Genomic DNA, 14124 nt, shown 5'->3' with positions numbered 1-14124 from the left:
TTAATATTTCCCTTCATTGGAACTAAGGGGCCTAGTCCGAACCATGAAAAACAGCCCCAGACCATTATTCCTCCTCCACCAAACTTTAGGCAGGTAGCTTTCTCCTGGCATCTGCCAAACCCTGATTTGTCCGTCGGATGGCCTGATGCTGTAGCGTGATTCAACACTCCAGAGAACGCGTTTCCACTGCTCTAGAGTCCAATGGAGGCGAGCTTTACACCACTCCTGCCGATGCTTGGCATTGTGCATGGTAATCTTAGGCTTGTATGCGGCTGCTCGGCCATGGAAACCCATTTCATGAAGCTCCTGACGAACAGTTACTGTGCTGACGTTGCTTCGAGAGGCAGTTTGGAACTCGGTAGTGAGTGTTGCAACCGAGGACAGACAATTTTCACAAGCTACACGCTTCAGCACTCGGTGGTCCCGTTCTGTGAGCTTGTGTGACCTACCACTTCACGGTTGAGCCATTGTTGCTCCTAGACGTTTCCACTTCACAGCACTTACAGTTGACTGGGGCAGCTCTAGCAGCTCTAGAAATTTGACGAACTGACTTGTTGGAAGGTGGCATCCTATGAATGTGCCACGTTGAAAGTCACTGAGCTCTTCAGTACGAGTCATTCTACTGCCAATGTTTGTGTATGGAGATTGGATGGCTGTGTGTTCGATTTTATACACCTGCAGTAATGCGTGTGGCTGAAATGGAGGAATCCACTAATTTGAAGGGGTGTCCATATACTTTTTAAAGTGGAAAATCTGTGTCTCAGCATCACTCTGTTATTGTGGAATTGCCCACACCAATCCAACTGTACAAACAACAACTACAACACACCACACAACTGTGTTGAAGCTGTGGCTTGTTGTTATGACTGCAGCCCTTTGTCTTTCAGCTGTGAAACACATAATTATCATGCCTCTGTACTTATTAAGCACTGCATATGTAAACAGGAGGATTATTTCAACAATGGTCAACAGCGTCTCTTGTTTCTCAATGGCTCTGCCATCAATTGCTTCATCTGCATGATTCTCCAAAGGGAAAGCAGACAGGCTTCGGAAGAACTCAAATTTGCTCTGTGACACTGTCAAAGTGAAAAGGCCACTGAGGAAGTTGCATAGCTCTCTGCGTGCAAACTGACAGGAAGGAAGAGTGAGTGCACTGTGACGCTGCTCACAGCTTTTTGCTTCTTGACTCAACTCATCTCAGAAGCTTTGCCACCTTTTTCTTGATATTTCAGGGATAGTGATATTGTGTTTTAGAAGAAATGGAGAACTGAGAAGTTAAGCGACATAGCCCTCCCTTCCCTCTGCACTGTGCCGGTCCTCTTTTCCTCTCCTTCCCCCCTCCCTCTCTCTACATATCCTCCGTCTGGTCTTAGCACTGTGCAGAAGCTGTGGGGATGAATGCAGACGGAGACAGATGGTACAGTATAGTTAGTGTACTAGGAACTGAGGGTGAAGGAAAGAGTTCTGTGTCTCGCTGGACTGGAATAGGCTGAGAGAGGAGAGTGCTACCTGGTCATGGGATGCTGTAGTGTGACTCAGAGAGGAGCGCATTCCGGGATTGACGATGTGGGCCCTGATGAGATCGAGCTCCTGGAGATTGACAACTCAGGGTGAGTCTTATTTTGTTAACAGAAGACCATGAACCCTATCAATCCCTTATGGTAGTGGTCTGTTTGAGTTTGATAGACTGCCATTCGGCTTTTTACAACCTCACAATCACATTTTAATTTGACTCGGAAACATAAGCGGCAGGTAGCCTAGCGGTAAAGAGAGGTTAAGACTGTTGGGCCAGTAACCGAAAGGTCGCTGGTTTGAATCCCTGAGCCGACTAAGTGAACAATCTGTCCATGTGCCCTTGAGCAAGGCACTTCACCCAGTTGCTCCTGTAAGTCTCTCTGGATAAGAACATCTGCTAAATTACGTAAATGTAATGACTGTGGAGATTTTAAATATGTTGATGACACATGACAGCATCTAAGACTATCAAGCATGGTCACAACCGAATAGATACGCTTCACAATATCAACTTCTCTGAATCTAGATAAAACAAGCAGTAAAATACTGAGCCTCTTGGCTTTGTAAGAAAGTTTGAAACTATACTATTAAATAGTACCTATTGTTGGGTTTTGGTAAAAAGAACGAGGTGTGTTTGGTTGACGAGGTATTGAGAGGAAGTGGTGTCGCTTTGCCTTGGGGTAAGTGGTGAAAACAGAGCACACATTGACAAGTGTGCTAGCAGTTTCAACCACTTCAGAACTTCAGTTCCTTGAGAAAGAAACAATGACATTTGAGGGCATATTTTATCGAACAATGAAACATAATGCATCTGTGTAATTTTCATTTACACACAAAAGCACATACAGAGTTGGAACGCTAGTTTGGAGACATAAACGTTTTAATAGACATAAACGTACTGATTCTCACTGAAGCGGCACTGATGTGATTAGGACATGAGCGGCCGGTGATATTGTCTCCCTAATTAGCAGACAATGCTACCGCTCATCTCTCCCTCCTGTCCAGTCTGGTCTAACACTGGCCAGGCCTCTAAAACCCGTCATGTGGGGAGTGGGGGAAACGAGAAGCTAATCACAATAGCAGCTCACAGACTTCACGTGCCCAAACTGTGAGAAGACAAGGGATCAGCCACAAGCAACACATACTGTGCACACGCGCGAGGATGCTTGTCCGCACACACACATTGACACACTTATGAATGTATGTATATATATATTTAATATAGTATATTATATATATATGATTATATATAGTATTATATACACACACACACACACACACACACACACACACACACACACACACACACACACACACACACACACTGCATTCAAACAGTGCATACACACGCATGCGTGCATGCAAAAACACAAAGGGACACATGCACACACAGAGACAGACACTCAAGCACAAACACAGATGTGACAGAACTGTTGACACACATAGGGAATGGTTTAGGGGTGTGTAGCTACTGTATTACTACCAGATAAATGGGTGAATGTGGGCAACAGGTCTTTATGTGAGGGGTTCAGATGGTGGGTGTCTGCTCCATACTTTAATCTGCTTATGTCTGGACACTGTTGGGTGAAGGGGGCTCAGGCAAGATGGCTGGCTCGTAAATGAGGTGGGCAAATTGGTCTACAGTTCTGTGAGATGTTACAGTAGTGTGGGATAAATGGGAGATGTTTACATCTTTGTGAGAAGGTTTTGTGGTTAATGTGATATGGGGTTGACTGCTGATATACAGTGCCTATTCAGTATTCAGACCCCTTGACTTTTTCCACATTTTGTTACATTACAGCCTTATTCTAAAATGGACTTTAAAAATCCTCAGCAATCTACACACAATACCCCATAATGACTAAGCGAAAACAGTAAAAAAAAATGTTTTTATCAAATGTATAAATAAATAAATAAAAATGAAATACCTTATTTACGTAAGTATTCAGACCCTTTACTATGAGACTAGAAAATGAGCTCAGGTGCATCCTGTTTCCATTGATCATCCTTGAGATGTTTCTACAGCTTGATTGGAGTCCACCTGTGGTAAATTCAATTGATTGGACATGATTTGGAAAGGCACACAACTGTATATATAAGGTTCCACAGTTGACAGTGCATGTCAGAGCAAAAACCAAGTCATTAGGTCGAAGGAATTGTCCGTAGAGCTCTGAGACTGGATTGTGTCGAGGCACAGATGTGGGCAAGGGCACCAAAAAATATCTGCAACATTGAAGGTCCCCAAMAACACAGTGGCATCCATCATTTTTAAATGGAAGAATTTTGAAACAACCAAGACTCTTCCTACAGCTGTCCGCCCGGCCAAACTGAGCAATCGGGGGGAGAAGCGCCTTGGTCAGGGAGGTGATCAAGAACCCGATGGTCACTCTGACAGAGCTCCAGAGTTCGTCTGTGGAGATGGGAAAAACTTCCAGAAGGACAACCATCTCTGCAGCACACCACCAATCAGGCCTTTATGTTAGAGTGGCCAGACAGAAGCCACATGACAGCCTGATTGGAGTTTGCCGAAAGGCACCTTAAGATTCTCAGACCATGAGAAACAAGATTCTCTGGTCTGATGAAACCAAGATTGAACTCTTTGCCCTGAATGCCAAGCGTCACGTCTGGAGGAAACCTGGCACCATCCCTACGGTGAAGCATGGTGGGGCAGCATCATGCTCTGAGGATATTTTTCAGCGGCAGGGACTGGGAGACTAGTCAGGATCGAGGCACAGAAGAACAGAGCAAAGTACAGAGAGAACCACGGGTGTGCCAAGCTTGTAGCGTCATACCCAAGAAGACTCGATGCTGTAATCGCTGCCAAAGGTGCTTCAACAAAGTACTGAGTAAAGGGTCTGAATACTTATGTAAATGTAATATTTGTTTTTTTTGCAAACATTTCTAATAAAACCTGTTTTAGCTTTGTTATTATGAGGTATTGTGTGTAGATTGATGAGGMGYAAAAACTACTTAATCAATTTTAGAATAAGGCTGTAACGTAACAAAATTTGGAAAAAGTCAAGGGGTCTGAATACTTTCTGAAGGCACTGTATATGATTAATGTTTCAGGATATGGAGTCTAGGAGAGAGCAGGCTTCAGCTCTCTGTGAGGAATGGAAAAGATGGTCCACCRTCTCGCTACCCTTCAGTGAGACACCTCAACCAGGAGGTCAGTGGAGGATGAAAGTGTGTGTCTGTGTGTGTGTGTGAGAGAGAGAGCGAGAGAGAGTGGCCATCTGTATGATTATGACACTAAGATACAGAAATTGAAAAGGTTCTGCCATGCACTTATCACACAGGAAACAACAGTGGGTCACACCCTTCGAGTGCACATATTGGCACTTGCAAGTGTGAATGCATGGTGTCAATGGTGCATCAACATACTATTTTATGTCAAAGTTGTTATATCACATTAATGATAAAGAGATACTCATGTATACTAATGTGTATACTAATGTAAACTCCTCACTACATCTCATTTTAAATGAGACAGGTGAAGTATTCTATTCTATTCCCCTAGGTTGTGCTATGGGGCAGGAGCAGAGAGGAGCTACACCACAGAATCTACAACCAGCCCATCCGTGATTGGGAGGGCCAACCTACACACATGTATGGAGAGATAGTGCACTCCTCCCTGGTGTCTCTCCACAACAGCTACACACAGGTAACATCGCACTACACCATGCTCAGATAGACAGTGAGTGATGATTGATCTCTACAGTCTATGTCCCGACTCTAGTACTGCTATATTGATGTTCTTTTCATGTGTTTGTTTATGTTCCTATAGGAGACACGTGAACACTATCTGGTGCTTTTCTCCTTCCACTTGTTGATCCTATCTCTGGACCACTCTCACCATGACTTTATCTATGAGGTTGGTTCCTTTACAAATGGGGAAATACTGTAACGACACTGTGCAGATGCATGTTGAACATTTAACTTGAATGTAAAATGCGTTCACCTAAGGCCAGCTAGTCAATGTGTTGCTTRTTCTTTCTCAGGGCATGCTGCCTCTCTCTGGACTGTCTTTCCAAGCCACCTCACTAGCCTCCAACTCGCAAACCGTGTTCCAGATCAGTGGTGAGTTCTATTATGATTATGCAGTGAGTTCATTAAAGCATTAATAGACAAGGGTATATGATTTATTGTGGTTTATCACGGCTGTGCTACGGTCATAGGTATGACGCGAAGCCAACAGTTAATGGTTTAATTATTGTATTGTAACACGGCTACCATCTCCCTCCCCATTCTAGGTCCAATGGTGGACTCCAAAGTATTCACCTGTGCCAGTGCAGCAGAGATGAACAAATGGATACACCACATGGAGGAGAGGAAATACAAATCCATGAGCCAACTGCTAAGCCCCTCCCACTGTGCACTGTCTTACCTGGTAATTCAATCAACATAAGAACCACCCCCTTATACAGTAAATTACAGATCCTAAACAGATGTCATTGCAAAATGTTAAACTGTCTGAACAATTGTGAGGTTCACTTTGCTTGATCACAACTTGAACATCTAATATCACATATGAATAGCACATATAACATACAGTTGAAGTCGGAAGTTTACATACACTTAGGTTGGAGTCATTAAAAATAATTTTTCAACCACTCCACAAATTTCTTGTTAAAACAAACTATAGTTTTGGCAAGTCGGTTAGGACAATTACTTTGTGCATGAACACATTATTACAGACAGATTATTTCACTTATAATTCACTGTATCACAATTCCAGTGGGTCAGAGATTTACAATCTAAGTTGACTGTGCCTTTAAACAGCTTGGAAATTCCAGAAAATTATATCATGGCTTTAGAAGTTTCTGAATGGCTAATTGACATGTTTGAGTCAATTGGAGGTGTACCTGTGGATGTATTTCAAGGCTTAACTTCAAACTTTGCTTGACATCATGGAAAATCAAAAGAAATTAGCCAAGACTCCACAAGTCTGGTTCATCCTTGGGAGCAATTTCCAAACGCCTGAAGATACCATTTTCATCTGTACGCAAGTATAAATACCATGGGACACGCAGCCGTCATATCGCTCAGGAGGAGACGCTTTCTGTCAAATTCTTATTTTCAATGACAATTGAATTTACAAATAGCCTCCAAAACCACTCAATAATTGAATGCAGTCTATCACAGTGCATCCGTTTTGTCACCAAAGCCCATATACTACCCCACTGCGACCTGTACACTCTCTTGGCTGGCCCTCGCTTCATACTCGTCGCCAAACCCACGGCTCCAGTTATTACAAGACCCTGCTAGGTAAAGTCCCCCTTATCTTCAGCTCGCTGGTCACATAGCAGCACCTACCTGTAGCACGCGCTCCAGCAGGTATATCTCTCTGGTCACCCCCAAAACAATTCTTCCTTTGGGCGCTCTCCTTCCAGTTTCTGCTGCCAATGACTGGAACGAACTACAAAAATCTCTGAAACTGGAAACACTTATCTCCCTCACTAGCTTTAAGCACCAGCTGTCAGGCAGCTCATAGATTACTGCACCTGTACATAGCCCATCTATAATTTAGCCCAAACAACTACCTCTTTACCTACTGTATTTATTTATTTATTTTGCTCCTTTGCACCCATTATTCTATCTCTACTTTACACTTTCTTCCACTGCAAACCAACCATTCATGTTTTTTTTTGTTTTTTCTATTGCTATAAAAGTTGTTTTACTTCGCCACCATGGCCTTTTTATATTTTTATTTATTTATATATATATTTTGTTTGCCTTCACCTCCCTTATCTCACCTCACTTGCTCACATTGTATATAGACTTATTTTTCACTGTATTATTGACTGTATGTTTGTTTTACTCCATGTGTAACTATGTGTTGTTGTATGTGTCGAACTGCTTTGCTTTATCTTGGCCAGGTCGCAATTGTAAATGAGAATGTGTTCTCAATTTGCCTACCTGGTTAAATTAAGGTGAAATAAATGACGGCCTAGGAACAGTGCGTTAACTGCCTTGTTCAGGGGCAGAAAGACAGATTTTTACCTTGTCAGCTCGGGGATTCGATCTTGCAACCTTTCGGTTACTAGTCCAACACTCGAACCACTATGCTACCTGCCGTATAAACACCATGGGACCACGGAGCCGTCATATCYCTCAGGAAGGAGACGCGTTCTGTGTCCTAGAGATGAACGTACTTTGGTGCGAAAAGCGCAAATCAATCCCAGAACAATAGCAAAGGACCCTGTGAAGATGCTGGAGGAAACAGYTACAAAAGTATCTATATCCACAGTAAAACGAGTCCTWTATCGACATAACCTGAAAGGCCGCTCAGCAAGGAAGAAGCCACTGCTCCAAAACCGCCATAAAAAAGCCAGACTACGGTCTGCAACTGCACATGGGGACAAAGATTGTACTTTTTGGAGAAATGTCCCCTCTGGTCTGATGAAACAAAAATAGAACCGTTTGGTCATAATGATCATCGTTATGTTTGGAGGAAAAAGGGGGAGGATTGCAAGCCGAAGAACACCATCCCAACCGTGAAGCGCGGGGGTGGCAGCATCATGTTGTGGGGGTGCTTTGCTGCAGGAGGGACTGGTGCACTTCACAAAATAGATGGCATCATGAGGTAGGAAAATTATGTGGATATATTGAAGCATCATCTCAAGACATCAGTCAGGAAGTTAAAGCTTGGTCGCAAATGGGTCTTCCAAATGGACAATGACCCCAAGCAAACTTCTAAAGTTGTGGCAAAATGGCTTAAGGACAACAAAGTCAAGGTATTGGAGTGGCCARCACAGAGCCCTGACCTCAATCATATAGCAATTTGTGGGCAGAACTGAAAAAGCGTGTGCGAACAAGGAGGCCTACAAACCTGACTCAGTTACACCAGCTCTGTCACCAAAATTCCCCGAAAGTATTGTGGGAAGCTTGTGAAAGGCTACCAGAAACGTTTGACCCAAGTTCAACAATTGAAAGGCAATGCTACCAAATACTAATTGAGTGTATGTAAACTTCTGACCCACTGGGAATGTGATGAAAGCAATAAAAGCTGAAATAAATCATTCTCTCTACTATTATTCTGACATTTCACATTCTTAAAATAAAGTGGTGATCCTGACAGGAAATTTTTACATGGATTAAATGTCAGGAATTGTGAAAAACTGAGTTTAAATGTATTTGGCTAAGGTGTATGTAAACTTCCGACTTCAACTATATTTTACACTAATGAGCTAAATGCATCATCATGAAAGGACATTTGTTGCAAATAATAATCTTAGGCGAAACTCTCCAAATATGAAGCTACGTTTCTGTTGTCACTTACTGTAGGTACCCTGCGATGAGATCTGGAAGAAAGAGGAACTGAAAACGTATTTACTGCAAGCCCCAATTCAGCAGTGGGAAGGGGCCCCCATCCAGCACATGGGCCAGCCTGTATACATATCCATGGTCCACATCATCAACACACAGAGACAGGTACACAACCCGCACTGAGTACCTGTGTACTCACCAGTATTCTAAAGTCCATTTTAATTGGTCTTGATAGCTTGATAGCTGTCATGTTAGACATGCTAAACGATTCAAATAGGCATGCGTGTTGTACTGGAATGAAAAAGGCAAAACTATGTGGAAATGGTGGCAAAATTATCCCAAAAATCTGAAATCCCTCTTATCTCCAGCAAAAAAGCTCAACATCTGCTAAAGATCTCAATAGTTTTTTATGCAAGTGGTAAGCTAGGTAGGTGAATCTAGCTATCCACAATGTCCAGAGATAGAACAAAAATCACAATTCCATCAAAAACAGCACCACTGCTGCCACCAGTGTAACTTTAGGGGCCGCATACATTTGGATGGATGACCTCCTTTAAGCAACGAGACAGATTACTATTTAGGCAGACCCAATTGAATACCATTAGCCAAAACTCAGAAACTGTCTGTCACTTCCTGTTTCAATAAAGCTATTACAATACAATTAATGCATTGGTCAATCAAATAACAGATCATTAAATCCCAGGTAAATAATTAATGACATATTTCCAGAATTAGGTAAACACACAGGTATGTTCTAAAACAGATTCAACACATTGTATACATGCCATGCAAAGGTAACTACTCAGAAAATAATCCTACACTAGTCCAATACTTCATCACTAGTATCTGCTCCATAAAGACCAAAAATATAAATAATGCTAATGCTAATAAATATGCTAATCAAACAATAATGATCATAGGCTTAATAATAATACTTGATTATGCTAATATTATAATGCTAATGATAATTATAATAGTGGACTTCAGATCAAATAAACAGTGTGATAATGTTCATCCATTCTTGCAGGGACTCCATCAGCAACTTCTGGTACTCTTCCCTCAAGATGTCCTCCTGCTCTCTGTGGATAACAAGAGCCTCAGTGTCATATATGAGGTACAGTGAAATTATGTTCTCTAGGAAACAATTTCACTGGAACTCCTACAGTATGAACCTGGTGACCTTACCAAGTTTGCCAATTGTCGCTATAGAGTAGATGTTGGTGTGATATACTATGATGTACAGTTTAGAAGATGTTGTAAAATATAGAGGTGATCCAATACTAACCTTTTTCAATTCAAGACAAATGGCACTTCAACCTGTATTTCATAACACTTTAGGGTAGATTGCCTCGGAAAAGCATCACAGCAGTGGAGAGGTCAGCATTACCTGGGAGGCTGGAGTTCGAGTTAGCAGGTTATATACAAAACAGACATAYTGTCATACTGCTCTAACATGTTTGTATAATGAGGGAAATTGACTGTAAATTGACCCTCCAAACTGCAAAGAGATCTGTATCAATTCCACTGTATCAAGTGTTGCTGTACGTATTGGTGAAGAGCACTGTACTTCTATTGTATATTGTGTGGCTCAGGTGAACTGATTGAGCCGCTGCAGGTATCTTGCACCTGTCCTGAAGAATATCAGAACTGGATCTTCCAGCTACAACAGGTAAAGTACCATTACAGTCCCATTAAAATGGAACAAAACAAACAGATTGGGAAAACTGTGTGGCTAGCCTTTTGCCTGTGTCTATTGATTCCAATTMAGCCATACATGTACATCTATTTTGTGAAGATGCAGGATGTTAAAAATAAGTTACCTTTGTCTTGAATGTTTTTTACAGAAAAAAGCAAATTAGAGACAAGTCCCAAAAAGTAGTTGCAAAACGACTCAGTAGTGTTTATTTCTTTTCTCTATAGCCGGAAAAAAACCTCCAAGCTACCTCAAACCACCCGGCTCCACCCCTCATGCCAAAAAAACAGAGGAGCAGAAAGGAGTCCCAGGAACCAATGATAATTGCACATTAATGAGACTAACTGACCAATGGCCTCACAAAATAGAAGACTCATGCCTCTTTTCATCAATAGACACTATATTTGTGGATATCATGTATACAGGTCCTTTAGAAAGTATTCATACCCCTTGACTTATTCCACATTTTGTTGTGTTATAGCCTGAATTCAAAATTGATTAAACATATATTTTTTCCTCACCGATCTACATAAAATAGCTCATAATTACAGTGAAAACATGTTTTTAGAAARGTTTGCCAATTTACTGGAAATTAAATACAGAAATATCTCATTTACATAAGCATTCACACCCCTGAGTCAATACATGTTGGAATCACCTTTGGCAGCTGTTACAGCTGTGAGTCTCTCTGGGTAAGTCTCTAAGCGTTTCGACACATGGATTGTATTATTATAATTTTTTTAAATTAAGCTCTGTCAAAGTGGTTGTTGATCATTGCTAGACAGCCATTTTCAAGTATTGCCATAGATTTTCAAGCCAATTGGTCAAAATTGTAACTAGGCCACTAAGGAACATTCAATGTCATCTTGGTAAGCAACTCCAGTGTATATTTGGCCTTATCTTTTAGGTTATTGTCCTGCTGAAAGGTGAATTTGTCTCCCAGTGTTTGTTGGAAAGCAGACTGAACCAGTTTTCCTCTAGGATTTTGCCTGTGCTTAGCCCAATTCCATTTATTTTTATCTTAAAAAACTCCCTWGTCCTTGCTGATGACAAGCACACCCAATAACATGATGCAGCCACCACCATGCTTGAAAATATGAAGAGTGGTACTTAGTGATGTGTTGAATTTGGCCCAAATATAACACTTTGTATTCAGGACTTAAAATAKATTTCTTTGCCAAATGTTTTGCAATTTTATTTTAGTGCCTTATTGCAAAAATATGTTTATTCTGTACAGGCTTCTTTCTTTTCACTCGGTCATTTAGGTTAGTATTGTGGAGTAACTACAATGTTGTTGATCCATTCTCAGTTTTCTCCCATCACAGCCATTAAACTCTAACTGTTTTAAAGTCACCATTGGCCTCATGCTGAAATCCCTGTGTGGTTTCCTTCCTCTCTGGCAACTGACTTCTACACCTGCATTGCTTGCTGTTTGGGGTTTTAGGCTGGGTTTCTGTCCAGCACTTTGACATCAGCTGATATAAGAAGTGCTTTATGAATACATTTGATTGATTGACTTAGGAAGGATACCTGTATCTTTGTATTGATATACCATCCAAAGTGTAATTAAACCTTCTCCTACAATTTACGTGGCCCTGTGGAAATCAAATTAACATAATAAAAAATGAACATCAAAATCCGTTCGTTTAAGCTAGGGCTTTGTCTCAATCCAATGTATCTGCCAATATCGCCCTTCCGCATATGCGGGAAAAGGTGGCAGAGCTAGAGCGGTGTTTGTCAGACCATAAGACATCCGGAAAATCTGTCTTCTCGAGAAAAGGTCTAAAGCGTCCGAAAGGTTAGGCCTACAAACTATTATGAAAGATGACTCTCCTGATGATGTTCTCCATTTTACTCTACAATCCCCACAAGCTTCACAGGACTCGTCTGAAGTCGGTACAGCCTGTTCTGCAAACTTCTTTCTGCAGCGTCCGAACAGTTTGGTCTACACACTAATATGACCCCTCTGTAGGACGCCCACAAGCCTCCTCTGAAGGTCCCCGGTACCAATTGTTTCCTGAGCTTTCTTATATCTCTCAGATATAGGGCAGACACTTAAAGAACAAACTTCCATTTTATATATATATTTTTTTACATGTAGTGAATCTGTTATTCAATGCGTTTCTATGGGCTAATAACAGTAACACCAAATTCAATGTTTCATCTAATAATTTTTTTATTTTATTTTTTTTATACCTTAAGGCATGGGTGTCAAACTCTGGCCCGCGGGCCAAATTTGGCCCGTGGGGTAATTATATTTGGCCCGCGAGACAATACCAAATTACTACTAGAGCTGGCCCGCCGGTATTATACCTGTCTCTTATACACATCTAGATGTGTATAAGAGACAGGCTCAAACTGGGTTCAATATGTGTAAAAAAAAGTATACAGTATATGTTTCCTGAGCTTTCTTATATCTCTCAGATATAGGGCAGACACTTAAAGAACAAACTTCCATTTTATATATATTTTTTTTTACATGTAGTGAATCTGTTATTCAATGCGCTGTCTCTTATACACATCTAGATGTGTATAAGAGACAGGTATTATACAGCGCATTCACCGCTAATACTACGAATCCCATAATGCTCTGCTGTTGTTTTCGCGCGCCAATCAGGACAGGACCTGTCTCTTATACACATCTAGATGTGTATAAGAGACAGCTCAGATATAGGGCAGACACTTAAAGAACAAACTTCCATTTTATATATATWTTTTTTTACATGTAGTGAATCTGTTATTCAATGCGTTTCTATGGGCTAATAACAGTAACACCAAATTCAATGTTTCATCTAATAATTTTTTTTTTTTTTTTTTTTTTATACCTTAAGGGGTCTTAAAATTCTAAATCAAATACTGTAATGATCCTTGGTATGACCATCTTAAAACAATTCCATAAGTTAGCTTCGTAGAACCTCCCTTACCCCAGCTTAGACAGGGTTTAGAGTCTTAACTCTCTAGAGGGTTAATAACTTCACCATGCTGAAAGGGATATTCAATGTCTGCTTTTTTTACCCATCTATCAATAGGTGGACTTCTTTGTGATGCATTGGAAAACCTCCCATGTCTGTGTTTGAATCTGTGTTTTAAATTCACTGCTCGACTGAGGGACCTTACAGATAATTGTATGTGTGGGGTACAGAGATGAGGTAGTCATTTAAAAATCATATTAAACACTATTATTGCACACAAAGTGAGTCCATACAACTTATTTGACTTGTTAAGCAAATGTTCACTCCTGAACTTATAACAAAACAAAGTTTTGTAACAAAGTCATTGAATCCTTATTGACTCAAGACATTTCAGCTCTTCATTTTGAATGAATTTTCAAAACATTATAAAACATAATTCCACTTTGTAAATATGGGGTATTGTGTCTAGGCCAGTGACACAAAATCTCAATTTAATCCATTTTAAATTCAGGCTGTAACACAACAAAATGTGGAAAAAGTCAAGGGTGTGAATACTTTCTGAAGGCACTGTATATGTATATATTATTCAGTCTGGTCCAATGAAATTAAGAGATTCTGGTGAACATTCTTCTACTGTAGGCTACTGTCTGTAGTACTCTGCTTCACTAGTGACTGTAATAGCAATGAATAGGCTAAATAGGGAGTTGATTTTTTGTGAACTGATTGTACAATATT

The 14124-nt window shown here is 40.7% G+C and overlaps 1 protein-coding gene and 1 long non-coding RNA gene across 2 annotated transcripts; one reads left to right on the top strand and one right to left on the bottom strand.

Moving 5' to 3' along the window:
* The first annotated feature begins 1155 nt into the window (after positions 1-1155).
* Positions 1156-11830, top strand: LOC111976549 (probable pleckstrin homology domain-containing family N member 1). The gene is made up of 11 exons (XM_024005467.2): positions 1156-1610; positions 4585-4684; positions 5036-5179; positions 5303-5389; positions 5517-5595; positions 5769-5905; positions 8803-8949; positions 9812-9898; positions 10123-10198; positions 10377-10453; positions 10705-11830. Exons 1-11 carry the CDS (start codon positions 1516-1518, stop codon positions 10810-10812), a joined length of 1137 nt encoding a protein of 378 aa, XP_023861235.1. The 5' UTR covers positions 1156-1515; the 3' UTR covers positions 10813-11830.
* LOC139029050 (uncharacterized) lies at positions 10661-13102 on the bottom strand. Its single transcript, XR_011481307.1, has 2 exons — positions 13030-13102; positions 10661-12790 (listed from the first exon to the last, which is right to left on the bottom strand). It is a non-coding gene; the product is annotated as an uncharacterized lncRNA (long non-coding RNA).
* Positions 13103-14124: the final 1022 nt, after the last annotated feature.

The sequence above is a fragment of the Salvelinus sp. IW2-2015 genome, linkage group LG17, assembly GCF_002910315.2.
Source record: "Salvelinus sp. IW2-2015 linkage group LG17, ASM291031v2, whole genome shotgun sequence".
Lineage (NCBI taxonomy): Eukaryota > Metazoa > Chordata > Actinopteri > Salmoniformes > Salmonidae > Salvelinus > Salvelinus sp. IW2-2015.
This window is presented reverse-complemented; position numbering and strand designations above follow the sequence as displayed.